The sequence below is a fragment of the Pelobates fuscus genome, chromosome 4 (genome assembly GCF_036172605.1).
Source record: "Pelobates fuscus isolate aPelFus1 chromosome 4, aPelFus1.pri, whole genome shotgun sequence".
Lineage (NCBI taxonomy): Eukaryota > Metazoa > Chordata > Amphibia > Anura > Pelobatidae > Pelobates > Pelobates fuscus.
The window spans coordinates 66,071,717-66,093,070 of record NC_086320.1 but is presented as its reverse complement, the minus strand read 5'-3'; the positions used below and the strand labels follow the sequence as shown (position 1 = coordinate 66,093,070).

General features: G+C 41.9%; 1 protein-coding gene across 1 annotated transcript in view; it reads left to right on the top strand.

The window, feature by feature from the left end:
• The window catches only part of NECAB1 (N-terminal EF-hand calcium binding protein 1), a 219,049-nt gene that overhangs the window by 30,435 nt on the left and 167,260 nt on the right, over positions 1-21,354 (top strand). The window contains exon 3 of the mRNA XM_063451266.1: positions 1,762-1,870. Within this exon, the coding sequence (XP_063307336.1) occupies positions 1,762-1,870 (109 nt within the window). The remainder of the gene's footprint in view (positions 1-1,761; positions 1,871-21,354) is intronic.

Here is a 21,354-nt window from a genome sequence, read left to right as displayed (position 1 = left end):
TTTTAAGTCACTTCACTAGTGAATGGGTCTTTACTGTTGCCTTTATACAGAGTAGAGCAAACAGCCTATCCAGAATGGTACTAAGGTTTCCAATATTTAATTTTAAAAAATAGCCATAAATGGTAACTGTACATTTAAATAAAAATCACTGTGTGTATGTGTCTGTGTGTGTGAACAAGTGTGTGAATCTGCATTTCTATATTAAAATACCTTTTTTCTTTTTTCTGCCTTCCTGCCTTTGGTAGAACTTTGAATAAATATTTTCATTTGATGCCAATTCCAATATTGTTCCTGTACAGTTCTAATTGGTCCAAGTCAAATGTTTGCAGCAGTGCTTATATTCTTTTTCCCAGCAGTTTAGCAAATAATGAATTCATATTATTTGAAATATAACTCGTTGAATTCTGAATCCCATGGTGCGGTTTTATATTATGAGACTTGTTTAACCCCTTAAGGACACGTGACATGTGTGACATGTCATGATTCCCTTTTATACCAGAAGTTTGGTCCTTTAGGGGTTAAAGATCCAATGAAGTAATAAAACAAAAACGGTACAATACAAAAAGAACAATCAAATAAATGTGTTATTTTTCCCTACAGATACATAACAATGCAATGTGTGTGTTTTGTAATGCTTTCACAATGTTAAATATAATATAAATTTGCAAATCATAAAAACAGAGATGGTTTAAAGGACCCTCTGAGCACTAATAAAACTTTAATGCATTTCATAGGTTTTGGCCTCAATGATAGGTTGTATTTATTTTTTCATGCTCAAGATTTAATAGCTTTTGCACAAATAAAAAGTGTTGTAGAATCCTGTACCATAAGCCTGCCTCCTCGGCCACGCCCCTCACTCAAGAAAAAAAGACTTCCTTATCAAATGTATGCCAAAAGCTAAGTCACTGACAGCTATGAGGACCTACAAAGCAAGTTGAGTTAGAGGGAAAGAACACCCAAAGAGACATAAAATAAGTATACCTGCTCGTTGTTTCTCTCACTGTCTGCCGCCATTTTGAGAATTAAAATCAGCTCACGCCATGCTCTCAGTGGCTGAGCTGTGTACATACATTTGATAAGGAAGTATTGCTAAAATGAGGGACGTGGCTAAAGGGGAAGGCTTATGGTGCAGAATTCTGCAAAAATTGTGCAAAAACTAAAAAAATGTGAGCATGCAAACATGTAGTATATTAATGAGACCAAACTTAATGTACTAAAGGTGTATTGCTGCCCGGAGTGTCCCTTTAAAGGAACACTATAGCGTTAGTAATACAAATATGTATTCCTAATGCTGTAGTGCCCTTGTCACCATTTCGGTGACTGGGACAGTTCTGCCAGAGTTAAAAAAGGTTTTTTACTTATCTTTCTCACTCGTGGGGCAGATCTTCTCTGTGAAGCTCCCTCTCTTTGGCTTAGATCATCAAACGTTGCTCTGCGCCAACTATATGGTCTATCTGAGATCAACTGATCGAAATAACAGAGGTTTACAATACTATTTCACAGAAGCCCCTCTAGTGAATGTCATATTGACAGCCACTAGATGAAGGTTATCCCTGCAAGGAGACTATGGCCGTTCCTGCTAAATTGCAATGTTTTCAGATGCTGGATTGAAACGTGGGGCACATGGCACCCAGAGATGAGATGAAGTGGCCTTGGTGCCTATAATGTTCTTTTAAGTTTTGTCCTTTGTACAAAAAAGGAAACCGTGAAGATGTTTTTCTTTGATCTACTAATTGTGAAGCTTTGTTGTTCTGATTGCAGATGATGGGAAACTATCCTTTGATGAATTCAAGGCTTACTTCGCTGATGGAATTCTTAGTGCTGACGAGCTGAGCGAACTTTTCCACAAGATCGATACTCACAAAACTGAGTAAGAACCATTACTTTAAAGTATTTTTGCGCTGGAAAAAGACTGAAGGAAATATATTAGTGTGTTGAGATAAGCTGAAATCCTTTGTTCCATTAATTAGCAATCTGTAAACAGAGTATTATTTGAAAATGTTCAAAGGTTCTGTAACAATTTCCCTATCTCTTGGTGCAGACCTAAAATATTTTTCTGTAGCAGGCGATATATGTACAAATAAGTAAATAATATAACTATGGCTTTTCATATGTTACTTAAGTTCTTCACATCCAAGGGATTTGCAGAATAATGGGTACAGAGTCCAAACTGTGTTTGTGTTCTAAAAAGTAAATGTGTAAATTAATTTTCCAGGTCAATAAGCATAGATAGGTAGCACTGGCAGAACTACTACGGTCAGAGGGGTCGCATTGAAGGAGCCCATCGGGTGGCCCATGCTCTTGGGGCCACCTGATGGCAATGGATTTCCTGGTGCTCGGTCGCGTTCTTAAAGCGCCACATCGCTGACCGGGCACCAGGAAATCCAGTGATGATGTCAGAGCTGGGAGGAAGCCATCACTTCCTCCTAGCCAATAGACCACTGCGCAGGAGGAGAGGAGGGAGTCAGAGTGGGAGCTCTGACTCCCATCAGCATGAGGCAGCCACTGGACCCCAGGTAAGTCACTAAATTTTTTTAGCAGTTTGTGTGTGTGTGTGTGATAGAGAATGTCTGTATCAGTATATCTGTGTATGTTTGTGTCTGTATGTATGTGTGTCTGTATGTATGAGTCTGTGTGTGTGTGTGTGTGTGTGTGTGTATGTGTGTGTCTGTATGTGAGTGTGATTGTATATCTGTATGTGTGTGTTTGTGTGTGTCTGTATGAATGTATGTATCTATCTGTGTGTGTGTGTCTGTATGTATGTATGTATGTATGTATGTGTGTCTGTGTATGTATGTGTCTGTATGTATGTGTCTCTGTGTGTCTGTATGTATGGGTCTCTGTGTGTGTGTATGTGTGTGTTTGTATGTATGTGTATGTGTGTATCTGTGTTTGTGTCTCTGTGTGTATGTGTCTGTCTGTATGAATGTGTGTATGTATGTATGAGTCTGTGTGTGTGTGTGTGTCTGTATGTATGTGTGTCTGTATGTATGTGAGTGTGTTTGTATATCTGTATGTATGTGTTTGTGTGTGTCTGTATGTATGTGAGTTTGTTTGTATATCTGTATGTATGTGTTTGTGTGTGTCTGTATGTATGTATGTATCTATCTATCTGTGTGTGTGTGTGTGTATGTGTCTCTGTGTGTGTCTGTATTTATGGGTCTCTGTGTGTATGTGTGTGTTTGTATGTGTCTGTGTGTATGTGTGTGTCTGTGTGTGTATCTTCTTGTCTGCATGTGTGGGGGCGGGGATGTGTGGGAAGGGCGGGGAAGTATGGGGTGGGGGGTAGATGTATGGGGACTGGGACACATGGGGTGGGGGGTAGACGTATGGGGGGACAGGGCAATTTCTGCACTGGGGCCCCGTGGTTTCTAGCTACACCTCTGATAGGTAGTACATTTTTTATGAAAACTATTTTGTCTTAGGGGAATCTTGTTAACAATTTGGAGAAAAAAATATATTTTTATAAAGTTAAAAATCGGAAAACAATATTTTAAATATTTAACATTCATTTGCCTGTGCTCTTGATATGTTCTTCAGTCCTCTCAATGTAACACTTTTCATAACGTATTATATAATTCTCTCACATTTGTTATAAGTCCCCAAAACCAATTATTCAGCTCTTTACTTCTCCAGTATTTCAACAGTTCCCATAATATCATATTGACCACATATGATACCATGTAAGTGTAAATTATACCTGTATTTTATTACATTGTACCTGAAGTGGTTATTTTTTCTCTATGTCTGTCTCATATTGTCCTCGCCAGATTTTTGTCATTTTGCCCTATACACACACCAGCTAGAAACACACAGGGGGACACAGGCATGCAGGAACACACACAAACACGCACGTTGGTAGAGACATAGACAGGTAGGTACTCACACACAGCTAAAGTAATGCACATAGAGATACAGTCTCAGGAAGATATATTCACACACAGGAGGGTGGAGCCTCTGCACCATAAGCAGGCTCTCAGTGCACTCTGCGTACACAGAGACATACTTTTACTTTCTTATACCTCTGTTTGCACAGCTGTTAGAGATCTTGCTTGAGGCTCTGCTGTTTCAACTAATGCTTAAATACTCTCATCTCTGCTCCCAAGAGAGTTATCCATCTGTAAAATGGCCATATATTCAGTAAAAAAAACGAACAAAATCTATTTTCAATAAAAACATTTTGTTTGCAGTGGTACTGCGTAGCCTCACAGGGTTGTTTGCTAAAGTGAAAATTGTTGTGATTCAAAGTGAATTTTACATTTAAGGCCAAGTTAGTCAAACTGGAGAAATTCTCCCAGTCGGCTCTGATTTCAGTTTAGCTACTTTGATGGTAAATACAATGCTTACATATAGCAAACACACACATATACGCACACAAACACACACACAAAAATAAAACATAACAGCCATCTCTGTATATCGTTATTGAAGATAGTGCCAGATGAGAATTTATGATATAATATGTCCTTTGGTCATTTTCGGGGAGCTAAAAATTTATAGATTTGGACACTATTAGCAGATAATTGTGATATAATGATTTTCATATAGAACAGATTCTGAATTCTTATGCATCGGAGAGAGCTGCCTAAAGAATACTGACACTTCTGTTGTATGGAGAAGTCTATATAATACATAAATAAAATATGAGTTATGGAACTATAAATAAGAATTGTAACATAGCCTGTTTTTCCTTTGTATGGGTTTCCATTATGCAGCTGTTATTTTTGGATGTGTGCCTACAGCTGTCCTTTGTGGCATTCAGTTAGTGGATTGCATGAATATTTCTTCTGCAATCTTTTTTGAATTCTGGGCACTTCCGTGATGATCAATGTGTACCACTTTCATTGTTTTAAATCCAAATGTGATGGTTATATCGTTTACGTTGCTAATATCTAATGATCTTCCAATATAACTTCATTATTAATAATATATAACAATATTCTTCCATGTATAAGTCAAATGTTTGGTTGTTTCCTATTTTATAGTCCGCGCTGTGTATGTTTCATTTATTTTGTATCCAGCTAAAAAAGAACAGATTGGGATGTCAGGCATCAAAGTCACATTACAATTTGATATGTTATGGTCAATATAATGTTATAGAATCATAATGCACTACATTGCCAAAGGTATGTGCAGACCCCTACTAAGTATTGAGTAAGAATGGGCACACATTCCCACTAGCACAATCCAAAATCTTGTGAAAAGTGTTCCAAAGAGTGGTGGCTGTTATAATAGTAAATTAGAGCCAACCTTCGGCACTACAGATGTTTCGGACTACACCTCCCATCATGCTTTGTCAGCATTATGTGTGTAGGAGCATTATGGGGGATGTAGTCCACGACATCTGGAGTGCCGAAGGTTGCCTATCTCTGGTATAGTGCATAGTGTATAGCCTTAGCTCTTGCTTCACCCTACTCACACACACTAGCACATCACGTTTATTTTTATGGTATCACAACCATCACTCTCCTGTACATGGCAAAACTCCTACCTTCCCTCATCTGTTTTCCCTTGTCACTTTGCTGTTGACTTAAAACATTTCCTCAAGGAGTGCCCATATGCCCCCTACATTTTTGCTCAGTATTTTGACATCCTTCGTGCCCTTGTACCTTTTACTCTGATCTTTATCCCTTTTATTTTATGAAGTTTGGTCCCTTTCTCTATCTTCTTGAGTTGTGTTTTGTTCTCCCCTATTCCATCCATGTCCTGCTCTGTCAATGCAAACCCCATTTGGGTCATGTTGTTCCAGTCCTATATTAGTTATGTGCCACTTTTGTTCTAAGTTCTCTTTGTTCAATGATCCTACTTATGCATCGCTACCTGGAGAGGCAAGGAATAGTATAATTCTATGTATCCTTCCCATACCGAATTCAGCACAGATTTAGTCAGTTAACTGAAATCAGTATAATTGTCAAAATTCAAGTATTGTCCATATATAATAATATTAATAATAATAATACTACTAATAATAATAATAATAATAATATAAACAAACAATAGTACTCATTTAACCTGGCCAATAGCCAGGATTAAACTATACAGCTATAAACAGTCTAAATGGCCAATATATTCTGTAGTACTTTGCAATTATAAAAAAGGGTTAAGAAGAGTCTACTCAGGGGGGCGTGGCCTGGAGCTCAAGCGCAGCGGTCGCATGTTGATGTAGCTCCGTGCTACCACGGCCTAAAATCAGCGGAACGAGCACCTAAAAGGCGGAAAATACTGCACCAGCGACGATGTCACAGTCCAAGGGTCGCAGACAGACTGAAAGGAGCGAAAAAAATGATTTTTTTGCCGCTCGGAATGCCCAGGGGAAATTGCCGGCGAGACCGGAGGAGCTCCAAGATGGCGCCCAAGAGGAATCCTCTGCACCGCAGGGACACTCAAAAGAGGACGGGCCCGCAACTCAGAGCATGATCCAAAAAATGCTGGACGATATGCACCAAAAGATACAACTCACCCTCCACACATCACTTAACGAAATTAAGTCTGAAATCCATGATCTGGGCACACGCACGTCATCACTGGAAGACAAGATGGCGGACCACGCCGAAGCCTACAATGCCATGCGGGCTGAAATGAACGAAATGCAAGACACAATGGTGGCCTATGAAAACAAGCTGGCAGACATGGAAGATAGATCCAGACGAAATAACCTGCGCCTGAGAGGGATTGCGGAAGCGGTCAGCACAGCAGATCTGCACGCATACCTACAGGGGCTGTTTAAACTTCTTATCCCGGACATGCACCAAGACATGCTCCTACTAGACAGGTACCACAGAGTTCCCAAACCGAGATTCCTTACATCTGATGAGCCCAGAGACACCCTAGTGAGACTCCACTACTTCCATGTAAAGGAAGATATCATGAGGGCAAACAGACAACGCCCGAATCTACCATCACCTTACCAAGGGATTACAATCTATGCTGACATATCGGCAGTGACGCTGAAAAAACGGAAAGCTTTTGCATGCATCACGGAGAGCCTGAGACAACATAAGAAGCCATATAGATGGGGATTCCCAGTCAAACTATTGGTTATGCACGAAGGCAAGATGACAGCCATCATGTCTCCTGAAGCGGGTATTCAAGCTTTGAAAGACTGGGGCCTACCACCACCGAAGACACCAACCCAAGCCGCAGGACGAACCACGCTACCTCCCACGTGGAAGAAGATCACCAGAAACAGATAGGGCTGTAGCCCGCAACCTAAGACTGTGGCAGGTACCTCATAGAGACACTGGGACTGGGACTCTAAAAGGGGACAACGCCCGCCAAGGGGTCCAAGGTCGGTAAAACCACCATGTTATTGCGGTTACACTCCTAACCAACAAGGTAAAACCGGGGCCTGAGGGCGACTCACTTGATCTCACCACCCAGGTGACTCCCAATGGGAAGGTTAATGTTAATGTCAAAGGTAATTTTAAAGTCTTAAGATAACTGGTGCGTACACCAAAGATCCACCCAACACAGGCCGTAAGACCATTGTGGACAGGCATGGAAGTAGGTTACTTCCTACCCCACAGTGCCAAAGTTAGGCACCAAGCCATTACCATGGCAATATGTTTAGTTTTATTTGTTTATGTTCAACTGTTAGACATCCATGTTTTTTTATGTACACGTGCATGGCAGATACCACCTCACACCTTAACACCCACTATAGCTCCACCTCCAGATGGGAATAACCCCAGACTCTGTAAGCATCTTAGGGAGCGGACACCATGTTCGATTGAGCTGGGAACGGTGTCCTTCCCCAAATCAGATAGCACTAACACACCACAAATCGTAATTCGACTGTATAACCCCCCATGAAAATATACTCTCATAATACTAAAGGGCTTAACCACCCAGCGAAGCGTGGGTTGCTTCGAAAAGACTTGCAGAAACTAAAACCCGACGTAGTATGCCTACAAGAAACCCACTTCCAAGCCAACGCACATTCACCCTTATTTCGTCAAGATTACCCCCACCAATTCCACGCCACGTACTCGAATAAATCGAAAGGGGCATCAATACTTATCAGTAAGGATGTGGCGTTCACACTAATATGTTCGGAGGTAGACACAGAGGGCAGATATGCTATGGTAGTGGGGAAATTTAATGGGGTCGTATACTCCATTGCTAGTGTATATGCTCCGAACCAGGAACAAAGAAACTTCCTCCACAAGGTATTCAAAAAATTGTTGTCTATAAGCCAAGGCATAGGGGTAATTTGTGGAGATTTTAACCATGTACTAGACCCTTCGATAGACACCACTGGACCGCATACACCAGCCAGACTGAAACCGCTTAAGAGACAAGGCAGAGCAATACAAAAACTGCTCCAAGACAACCATTACTATGACGTGTGGCGAGCTTTACATGTGGGAGAAAGGGGGTACACATTTTTGTCCACTGTACACAATACATACTCTCGCATAGATGGTATATGGATCGCAGGCCAACATCTGGAACAAGTTAGGGACTGCAATATAGCTCCACTAACGTGGTCAGACCATGCGCCAGTAGTGGCGACATTGACAGACTTATATGACTCCACACATAGAAGCCCATGGAGACTAAACGCCTCGCTTCTCACGGATAGCAAATTCAGGAAGACGTTAGAAACGGAGCTAGGTCACTACTTTACAGAAAACGATACGGGAGACATATCCCAAAACACACTGTGGCAAGCGCATAAATCAGTAGCCAGAGGCCTTTTGATAAAAAGAGCTTCGTATTTAAAAAGGTTGGCACAAGCACAGATGAGACAGTGGCAAAAGGAGCTGCAGGACCTTAACACCCAAAACCAACAAGCCCCCACACAAGAACTAAAAAAGCGCATTATAGAGATAACTCAGGCCATACACGCAAAAGCCATAGAAAAAACAGGGCTACACCTGCAAAAACTAAAAGCCAACCAATACTCCCAGGGAAATAAAGCAGGCAAACTAACAGCTAACCTCCTCAAATCGAAGCAAGCACAACAGAAAATAGCTTACTTAACATCGCCAGAGGGACACAAAATAACAGCACCTAAAGATATCAGTAACACATTTGCACATTACTACGCCTCTCTGTACAACTTAAAAGAGGATGCGAACACACACCAGCCCACCCCACAAGAGATTAGCTCCTACCTACAAGCCATACCCTTGCCAACATTCACACCGCAACAACAACGCATACTAGCGGCTAATATAACACCAAAGGAAGTGGAGGAAGCTATTAACCTACTACCATCGGGCAAGGCACCAGGCCCGGATGGGTTCGCAAACTGCTACTATAAGCAGTTCGCCCAAATCATAACGCCCCACCTAACGAAAGCGTTTAACGAGGCCACAGCAACACAACAGCTACCGGCCGAATCTCTGCTGGCACACATCATTACACTTCCAAAACCAGGCAAACCACCCACATGCCCTCAAAACTTCCGCCCAATATCCCTGCTCAATACTGACGCCAAGCTATATGCAAAGATTTATGCAAGGTGACTGAGTGAGCTGCTCACACAGATCATCCATACAGACCAAGTAGGGTTTATAAAAAATAGACAAGGGGGCGACAATACAAGAAAAGTACTAAACATTGTTCACAGTGTCAAAAAGCTAAAAGTGGGAGGTGTGCTAGTGTCCTTAGACGCAGAAAAAGCCTTCGACCGACTGGGATGGGAGTTCTTGGAGCAGGTCCTTAGGAAGTTCGGGGTACCAGAGGGATTCATCTCAGCGGTCAAGGCTCTATACCACTCACCAACAGCGAGGGTCATCAATGCAGGGTTTGTCTCGGAACCTCTCAAGATCACAAACGGCTCCCGACAAGGCTGCCCGCTGTCGCCCCTCCTATACGTCATGGCATTAGAACCCCTAGCAGCAGCAATTAGACAACACTCCTCCATACATGGGGTAACAATAGGGGATAAAGAATACAAGGCGAGTCTATTCGCGGATGATGTCCTTCTAACGCTGACACAGCCCCACATATCACTTCCCAACCTCATGGCTACCATCACAGAGTATGGGAAACACTCCTACTACAAGCTGAATGTCACGAAAACGCAGGCGATGGGATTGGGGATGCCGAAAGAAACACTAGCTAGACTCAAAAGCGCCTTTCCATTCGACTGGCGAGGGGACCACTTAACATACTTAGGCATACGCATTCCACCGAGTACTGACAAACTGCTAGAACTCAATTACACCAAGCTCCTGAAAGAAACAGCAGCCACACTGAGTTCATGGGAAGGGAAATACCTATCATGGGTAGGAAGAATTACAGCGCTAAAAATGATGCTGCTCCCAAAGCTCCAATATCTCCTGAGAACCCTTCCCATAAAACTGCCACTAGCGTACCTAGCCTCCTTCCAGAGACTGATAACCAGATTTGTGTGGGCGAACAAGAAACCCAGAGTAGCAAATAAAACGCTACAAATACCACTCAGAAAAGGGGGATTAGGCATGCCAAGCGTACGTGACTATTATAGGGCGGCCCAGCTGTCAGCGATCAAAGTAGCAACGGCGGGAGGGGAGGCTCCACAATGGACAAAGATAGAAGCATACTGGACACAATGTGCATCCCTCAAAGACCTATTATGGCTACCACAAAAACTTCGACCCCGACACATACTCCCATTAGCCACCACCCAACTAACACTGCAATTCTGGGACGAAAATAGGAAGAGGGAAGGAAATGAGGGGACACTCTCTAAGGACGCCCCAATCTCATGCTTAACACTAGGGATCCCGACATTTGACGCAAAAAAATGGTCAGAAAGGGGGTGCACTACAATTGCCCACATGTACCAGGGGGACCAGTTAATGCACTTCCCAGACCTCCAAGCGAGATACGGCATACCCGGCAATGCACTATTCTCATACTTGCAGCTTAAATCATTACTTACAGGGACACCAATAAATCACCAAGGGTCAGCCACCAACCATTCTATAGAACACCTGTGCCTCTCTAATAAACCTCCCAAGAAAACGATTTCAAAGATCTATAACACGCTTATAGACGACAGGATAGACCCGGACATGACATTCCAAAAGACATGGCATACAGAATTGGGGCACGACATAGATGAAGAACAGTGGCAAAGGGCGTTTGCAATACACAAGGGCAACACACGATGCACATCGCATTTAGAAACAATCAGAAAACTGCAATACAGATGGTATAGGGTACCCGAACAATTAGCTAAGATATATCCGAACACCCCCAATGTATGCTGGAGATGCGAGACAGAAAAGGGTACAATGAGCCACATCTGGTGGTCATGCAAGGAGATTAGGGACTACTGGGGAATGGTAGAAGGAATAGCTAAGGACTTACTGGGTAAGCACTGGAAACTTTCCATCCAACAATGTATATTGTTCATGTTACCACAGGCAATGACCAGAGTTGAGGAGGCCCTACTGTTTCACCTGCTGATAGCAGCGGTGACGTTAATAGCCAGATCATGGAGGTCACCAACACCTCCCACTAGGGAAGCTCTCATGCAGCAAATATCAATAAACTGGCAATACGAAAGAATGGCTAACACACATATCGGATTCAAAAAACACGTAGGTCCAGCCATAGAGAGATGGGAAGAGTATAGGGGAAATAGCAAGGTAAAGGATCGAGGTGGGTCGTAAAAGACAGGAGGGGCAGATAGTTAAAAAGGGAAGAAGGTGGAGGGAAACATGAAACGCATAATACATAACGCTATACTAACGTAGATGATAACCCCTAAGTCCATGAGAACCCTTAAGGAAAAGGGCACGGACCACAACAACAGGAATAGAGCTAGATAACAGCTGGTCATCACACTAAGCAGAAAACATAGCGAGAGACTGTAAGGGGCACGGAATGGTAATGTCATTGTATTAATGTATTAATGTATAAAGTTAAGGTATAACACTTCTGCCTGTCAAAGCATGGTATATCAACACTCTAACCCCAAACAATTTTCCTTTCTGTAACCATGTAAGGATTGTAATATTAATGTGTTAGTGTACAATGTTAATGTAAAATACTTTTGTTTGACAAGACATGGTATGTCGAAAACTTGACCCCTACCCCATTTCTTTTCTGTACCCCGTTGTTATTATTTTTTTTGTCGAGAAAAAATTGAAAAACAATAAAAATTGTCAAATTGAAAAAAGAAGAGTCTACTCAAACAACCTTAAAATCTATGAGTATTTGATGTAGTTCATGTGAAATTCAAGTGTTTCCTCAGCATTGGATGTTCATCAAACATACCAAATTTGTCGGTTGGGTTACTTAGGATGAGAAACAGACATTTTGGTTTTTTTTTGTCTCATCTTCCTGTCCTCCCACACTTCCCATGCCTTCCCCACTGTTGGCTTATTGTATGATTCAATACAATGTAAACTTTTGGTCCTTCCTTGCAGAACTCTTCATAACAATGCTCCCATCAATCTATTCTCAATATTACACAATATATCCCAAGCAGGAGCCTACACTCTGCCAAAGATCTGTGTCTATCCTCTGTTTGTACTTGCACCTCTGTTCTCACCTTCAAGATTTCTTTAGGGCTGCACTGTTCCTATGCAACTTCCTTCCCCGCTCCATTGGACTCTGGTTCATTTTCCATTCCTTCAAAAAATATTACTGAAATCTCACGTCTTCAAAAAGTCATAACAATTAAACTAGGGAGGGAAAGGTGTGCTTTCTGTCCCCACACACCACTAGCCCACCTTCTCTCCTACAACTATGTAATCTAAAAAAACTAAGCCTTCATTGTTAACTCTTCTAGCAACTTACTTTTCTATCACATGAATGAATCTTACGCTTACCTCTTGTGTCATTTTAATAAGCTCTCCTCAGAATGTAACACCCTCTGCTTCTGTATGTTCAACTTGTCTTATTGTGACTATTTGTTTATTAGTCCACATATTGTACAGTGCTGCAGAATTTGTTGTTATTTTATAAATAATTATATTATTATATACAGGAGTCTGCTGGCATGGAGTAATGTTTCCTGTTCTTCAATGTAAGCTATTGCTGAAATTGACATATACTTTCAGGAAGTGTTAAGGGAGATTGTGTGATTGACATCCAGGAGAGGCGTGGCTACAAATTAGCTTTTGCTTATTTATGCATATAGTTTTACATTTTCCTACATGAGATTTGTTTTCCCTTTGTTTCATGGATCCTTACACTCTTATGTGCCCACTAAATCATGGAGTAAGCAACAGAAAGTTAAAAAAAATTTAGGGAGAGAATGAGCTACTGCAAATTCGGTTCCTGCAGACATCTGAGTAAAATAAATCCAGCTCTGAGTTAAAAGTGATCGCAACCTCTTATGATCCTTATTTACAGTAATTCAACTGCCTAAAATGTATTTTAAAAACATTTTTGTCCAACATCAACTTAGTATAATTAGTTTTTCTTGCCTGAACAAGCTTCTAATATGTATGTTACAATCCTCAGCTTAGTTCCAGGCCAGTTGAGCTCCTGATTCCCTTGAGCAGTTGATACTTTAAGTATACTTCGTGATAAATCTTACAGCTTTCATTTTTCAGGTTTGTGGGTCACCAGTCATGTATAATTTATTTGAAGTTGCATCTTGAGCCAGCACTGGAAGCTTGTGTTTTTATTTTTTTTTTATTTTACTATTATTTATTTAATTTATTTCTTTCAAATTTTTTTCAAACAATGAAGCTAAGAAAAATGGCATTTCATTGCAATGGCCTTTGGCAGCAATAATCAGTTATTCATATTTTAATATATCTTCATCTTGTTTTTAAAACACTATTTTAAAATATGTGTGCACCTTATACATTTTCTTTTACTTTTTATTGAATAGTACTTTTAATACTTTCACATTACATGTAATGTTAAATTCTGTCTCAAAATATTCTGTTTAGCCTGAAAATAAAAAAAAATATGATTTACCTTGTGCTTAACCGTACATCTAGTGTCTAGCTAGAGTAGTACAATACAAAAAAAAGCTGGGTTGAAAAGGTTAGCTCCACAGCTTTAGACATTCTGCCCACTGTTTAAGCCTTTCATTATCAAAGTTTTGGGGATGCATACCCCGCCTTGCATAGTTATTAATCTATTTTGGGTTTTTTCTACATTTTGTAAAGTTACAACCTGGAATTAAAATAGAATTAATCAGTATTTTTGCCATTGTAAATACCAATGTTATATGTAAAACTTTAAAATGCTAAATATATTTTTATTATTTTGATTGTGAAACAAAATGTATATAAACATAACAAAAAGGAAATCGAAATCTGTTTGTTTTTGTCCCATTTATTAAATATTTCATTCAACATTTTGCTTACATTAAAATTGAATATTTTGGTTAATTCTCTAAAAGAGTTGCACTTATGAATTCTAATAATCCTCATGGCAATATTGCTCAAGATCTGTCAGGCTGGGTGGTGAGCATTGGTGAATATATACCCAAGAGGTCTGAGCTTTGACTGGGTCATTCTAAGACTTCCAGGTTCCTGGTTGTAAACCATTCCATTGCGGTATTAGTTGTGTGTTTAGGTTTGTAATATCTGAATTGGAAACTTCCTCCAAGCAAGCTGTGTTTTCGGTTGAGCAAATTTGGCATAGAAATTGAAGTGCATAAGTAATTTACAATGATTAGATTTATCAAATAGTGGTGCAATTTTACTTTAACTTACATTAAAGTGCATTGCAGGAAGAAACCAAGCCCATGTATACAGATGGCTTACAGCAAGGGGTTAACCTCTTTTTTCACCAATACCATCCTCTGCATGATGTAAAACCCATAAGGTTTTACTGTTTCAGTCATTACATTAAAATGTAGAGGTTACGGTCAACTGCATCACATGTCAAAGAACATCTAATAAACTATGAAAACCTGCTTGTAAAAAGTCAGTAATGGAAGGTTAGCGTTTGAAAAGACTGTGTAGGGTTTGTCAAGCTTTGAAGAATCATGATGCATGTAAAAGCATGAACATTTCAATGATTCTAACATATTATTAGAAAATAGAGATAAATATTCACGATACCAATGAAAAACAAATATAAATTAAAACACTGTAGAGCACAATGCATTATGTAATCATGAAATAAAAAAAGGTTTATGCTTCCTAAAGCAACCATGACTGGACTAGCCTACCAGGCACTTAGGGTTTATGGTTGGACTTAGAGTGTTATAGGGATGGTTTATGAGGGGCTTAAGGCAATATATGCAGGAAGGGGGATTCACTTTACCCATGAGTTGCAGTCTGTGGTATTTTTGTCCCAACTAGAAACTCCAATGGGAGGATGGGAGCATATGAAGTGGGAACTGATAGTGAAGAAGAGCTTATGAATGAGGTGGGAGCTGTTAGCAGTAAGGACCTTCTAAAGGAAGACTCAGGCTGGTGGTGAAAGGAATGTTCCTGAAAAGGACCATAAAAAGCCAGAAAGAAACCCCACCAGAAGATACCACTCCTGTAGTACAGCCAGAAGAATCATCTTCTTCGGAAAAGCCTACAGAGGCGCCCATGGAGGTGTAAATTATCTCCTTTATAGTATAGTACTGTATATGCTTACTTTTACCTGTACAAGGGTACGTAATGTAAATTATAACATCAATTTTTAAATTAACTTAAAGTGTTTTGAGGACATATTTAGTGTTTAATATATGTTGTAAGTTGTCCGTCCAAACTTTGTAACTACTACAGCACAATCAGCTGACGCTCTCAGCCAATGAGCTAGTCTTGTACTGCAGATCATAGCTCAGGAGAGCCAACATAAGTTTCTGCCTTGGAGCTTCCGGCTGTCTGTCAACCATAGTGGAGACTCCAAGTTACAAATCAAAACATTCTAAAATGGTACGTTCACTTACAATAAGTGTGCTCTAGTGGGTATAGTGTTTAGAGTGTTCCTTTAATGCTATATCAACCTGCTCACAATGATTTTCATTTTCAAATTGCCTCTGTAATTACCATCTCACATATAGTTATTTACAAGATCAAGATTCAAAGTGAATTTCGTATTTGAGGTTAAAATTCGAGCCAAACTGTAAAAATCCCCTAAATCCGCTATCCTTTAGCCCAGCTATTCTGACCTTACATTTGAAATTCACTTTTTAAAAACCACCTTGGTCATTGATCAATTTGAGCATTCCTTTCAATAAATAAAATTATGTAAAATATTTCTAAGTAATCTGGCCCTTCACTGGACACAGACTATTTGGCATTACTACTCAACTATTTTAGTCTAAATTTTGCAGTTCAATTTTCAATACACTACAATATGAGGGGGGTACATAATAGCAGGAAGAAAAAAGGAGAAAGAAGGAGCAGAGTACTTGAAGAATAGGAGAAGGAAGGAGCAGAATACTTGTAGAATATGAGAAAGAAGGAACAGTGTGATGATGATGATGTTGTACACGCTGCTGCTTCCTTTGCTGAGTTGTCAGATACAAGTGAAGCGGTTAATGATGACGATGCGTCCGTGGATGTCACGTGGGTGCCCGCTAGAAGAGAAGATGAACAAGGTGAAAGTTCAGATGGGTAGACAGAGAGGAGGAGGAGACGAGTTGGAAGCAGGGGGAGGTCGTCGCAAGGAGCTAGTGGCACAGTCAGACAGCATGCATCGGCACCTGGGGTCAGCCAGACAGCACGCCAATCAACGCATGCTGTTGCCACCACCAGAATTCCGTCATTGCAGAGCTCAGCAGTGTGGCATTCTTTGTGTGTGTCTGCCTCTGACAACAGCGATGCCATTTGCAACCTGTGCATAAGAAACTGAGTTGTGGGAAGTCTAACACCCACCTAGGTACAACTGCTTTGCGAAGGCACATGATCGCACATCACAAATGCCTATGGGATCAACACATGAGTATCAGCAGCACACAAACTCAAAGCCGCCATCCTCCTCCTAGTCCAGCATCTTCAGCCACATCAACCACTGCTGTCCTCCTTGCCCACTCTCAACCATCCGCCACTCCGTCTCTCGCCTTGAGCAGTTCCTGCTCGTCTGGTGTCTGTCAAGGACATGTTTGAGCGTAAGAAGCCAATGTCACAAAGTCACCCCCTTGCCCAGCATCTGACAGCTGGCTTGTCTGAACTCTTAGCCCACCAGCTTTTACCATACAAGCTGGTGGAGTCTGAGGCGTTCAAAAAATTTGTAGCTATTCGGACACCGCAGTGGAAGGTACCCGGACGAAATTTCTTTGCACAAAAGGCAATCCCCAACCTGTACTCGATTGTGCAAAATGAAGTAATGGCATGTCTGGCACACAGTGTTGGGGCAAGGGTCCATCTGACCACTGATACCTGGTCTGCAAAGCATGGTCAGGGCAGGTATATCACCTACACTGCGCATTGGGTAAGCCTGCTGACGGCTGCCAAGCATGGAATGCGTGGCTCTGCAGAGGAGTTGGTGACACCGCCACGACTTGCAGGCAGGCCTGCTGCCACCTCCTCTACTTCTCCTACTCCATCCTCTTCCATAACCTCCTCGGCTGAGTCCTCTTCTGCTGCTGCATCTTGCTCCACATCAACGGCACCCCCCCAGCTCCCCGGGTACTATTACACATCCCGGATACGGCAGTGTCACGCCGTCTTGGGGTTGACTTGCCTGAAAGCAGAGAGTCACACCGGACCAGCACTCCTGTCCGCGCTGAACGCACAGGTGGATCAGTGGCTGACTCTGCACCAACTGGAGATCGGCAAAGTGGTTTGTGACAACGAAAGAAATTTATTTGGAGTCATTGAATTTGGGCAAGTTGACACATGTGCCGTGCATGGCACATGTGTGTAATCTGATCGTACAACGCTTTGTGCTTAAGTACCCAGGCTTACAGGACGTCCTGAAGCAGGCCAGGGAGGTTTGTGGCCATTTCAGGCGTTCCTACACGGCCATGGTGCACTTTTCAGATATCCAGTGGCGAAACAACATGCCAGTGAGGCGCTTGATTTGCGACAGCCCGACACGTTGGAATTAAACACTCCTAATGTTTGACCACCTGCTCCAACAAGAAAAAGCCGTTAACGAGTATTTGTATGACCGGGGTGCTAGGACAGCCTCTGCGGAGCTGGGAATTTTTTTGCCACATTACTGGACGCTCATGCGCAATGCCTGTAGGCTCATGCGTCCTTTTGAGGAGGTGACAAACCTAGTCAGTCACACCTCATACCATCAGCGACATCATACCATTTGTTTTCTTCCTGGAGCGTGCCCTGCGAAGAGTGCTGGATCAGGCCGTAGATGAGCGTGAAGAGTAAGAGGAAGAGTTGTGGTCACCATCACCACCAGAAACAGCCTTATCAGCATCTCTTGCTGCACCTGCCGCAACGCTGGAAGAGGATTGTGAGGAAGACGAGTCAGAGGAGGAATGTGGCTTTGAGGAGGAGGAGGAAGACCAACCACAACAGGCATCCCAGGGTGCTTGTTGTCACCTATCTGGTACCCGTGGTGTTGTACGTGGCTCGGGGGAAGATCATACCTTCAGTGAGATCACTGAGGACGAGGAACGGGACATGAGTAGCTCGCATCCAACCTTGTGCAAATGGGGTCTTTCATGCTGTCGTGCCTGTTGAGGGACCCTCGTATAAAAAAGCTGAAGGAGAACAACCTGTACTGGGTGTCCACGCTACTATACCCCCGGTATAAGCAGAAAGTGCCTGAAATGTTACCAAATTACCGCAAGTCGGAAAGGATGCAGCAGTTCCAAAATAAATTAAAAAGTATGCTTTACACAGCGTATAAGGGTGATGTCACAGTACAACGGGAATTTAACAGGGTAAGAGGTGAAAGTAATCCTCCTCCTCCCACGACCACGCCGGCAAGGACAGGACGCTTTACAGACGTGTTGTTGATGGAGGACATGCGGAGCTTTTTAAGTCCTACGCATCGCCACAGCCCTTCGGGGTTCACCCTCAGAGAACGACTCGACCGACAGGTAGCAGACTACCTCGCCTTAACTGCAGATATCGACTCTCTGAGGAGCGATGAACCCCTTGACTACTGGGTGTGCAGGCTTGACCTGTGGCCTGAGCTATCCCAATTTGCGATAGAACTTCTGGCCTGCCCCGCTTCAAGTGTCCTGTCAGAAAGGACCTTCAGTGCAGCAGGAGGTATTGTCACTGAGAAGAGAAGTCGCCTAGGTCAAAAAAGTCTAGATTACCTCACCTTTATTAAGATGAATGAGGGATGGATCCCGAAGGGACTGACAGTGGGCAATACATTCGATTAAAAAAGGGGACTACTTAACACACCACTCCTATCTGGTGGCACATTAGATTACACGCGCAGTGCCCCAAATTTGAAGTAGGAGGACCAACTGATAGGAATAGAACTACTTGACACACCTTATAATAACGCAGAGAGAGGCAATGCAGAGAGAGGAGTCTGAAGAAGAGGAGTCAGAGGAGGAAGGTGGCTTTGAGGAGGTGGAAGAACAAACACAGCAGGCGTCCCAAGGGGCTTGTTGTCACCTTTCAGGGACCCTTGGTGTTGTACATGGCTGGGTGGAGGAAGAGACCTTCAATGACATCAGTGAGGACAAGGAACGGGACATGGCTAGCTTGGTATCCAATCTTGTGCAAATGGGGAGTTTGCAGTTGTGCAAATGGACTGTTTGCGGTTGTTTGCGGTGTGTTAAACGGGGAGTGTGGTCTGTCACTGTGAAGCAGGCATAACCCTTATACTACCTGATCGATACAACATCATACCTGATGTTTTAAAGCACGTTATTCCAAACAATTTAGGAATGTTAGGTGATTTATGCCCTTTATGGATTAAAACCAGACTCTGCATCAACTATGTCATTTTCCATGGGAGTTTTGCCATGGATCCCCCTCCGGCATGCCACAGTCCAGGTGTTAGTCCCCTTGAAACAAAATTTCCATCACTATTGAGTCCCTGTGGGTTTTAAAATTCGCCTGCCCATTGAAGTCTATGGCGGTTCGCCTGGTTCGCCCGTTCGCGAACATTTGCGGAAATTCGCGTTCGCCGTTCGCGAACGGAAAATTTTATGTTCGCGACATCACTATTCTCCATCACTTTGTCACACTCACCCCCTTTCACCCTGCCACACTTACCCTATCACATTAACCCCCCCTCCAATTCAGTCATACTCAACTCCCCCAATCATGCAACACTCATCTTGTGGGGCGTGAATGTGACACATGGAGGGGTAGGAGGGATGAATGTGACACATGGAGGGGCTGGGGGGTAAGACATATGGGGGGGACCCAAGGCAATTTTCGCACTGGGGCCCCATGGTTTCTAGTTACGCCTCTGTCTAGAACATTAGTTGTTTATCTAATTCTATATAAGTTGAACTAGTAAGAGTGTAGCATTAGTTTCTTTTTAGGCATAATATTCACTAGTTTGATTAACTCGGAGGGGGCCAGAAAGATACTGCACACATCTCTGGTACTTAGAGTTAAAAGATGCTAAACATGTTACTCAATGTTACAATCTAACTATACAAAACGTACCTCACCTGCTGATTAAGCTAACGTTTTCCATTCTTATTCCTGCCAGGTTTAAAGAGCAGTAGGTTTTAGGTAAACCATTTAATTCTTTGTTGATAGACTGAGAACCTTTTTCTTAGAATTGCCTGCTGTTTTCACTAAAAAGGCTTATTTTTTTTTCTTATTTTTCTTCCCCATTATTTTTATTTTAAGATTCTGGCTGAAAAGGCTGTGTATTCTCCAGTGTGCTAACTAAACAATCAAAGACTCCCTCTGGCTTTATTTCTAACCTATTTTAACTGCATGGCAATGGGAATCAAGGGAGCTGACATACATTTAACGCTTCTCCATAAAACTATTGATATTTGGCAAACCTGTTTGGAGTGTGCACAAACGTAAAATAAATATATTGTATGTTTATTGTATATATATATATATAAAGAACAGAATGTGAAATAAATAGCTATGATGTTAAAAAAAAAGGACATCCCTTTAAAGGAAAATTCCAAGCACCATAACTACTACAGCACAATCAGCTGACGCTCTCAGCCAATGAGCTAGTCTTGTACTGCAGATCATAGCTCAGGAGAGCCAACAGAAGTTTCTGCCTTGGAGCTTCCGGCTGTCTGTCAACCATAGTGGAGACTCCAAGTTGCAAATCAAAACATTCTAAAATGGTACGTTCACTTACAATAAGTGTGCTCTAGTGGGTATAGTGTTTAGAGTGTTCCTTTAATGCTATATCAACCTGCTCACAATGATTTTCATTTTCAAATTGGCTCTGTAATTACCATCACACATAGTTATTTACAAGATCAAGATTCAAAGTGAATTTCGTATTTGAGGTTAAAATTCGAGCCAAACTGTAAAAATCCCCTAAATCCGCTATCCTTTAGCCCAGCTATTCTGACCTTACATTTGAAATTCACTTTTTAAAAACCACCTTGGTCATTGATCAATTTGAGCATTCCTT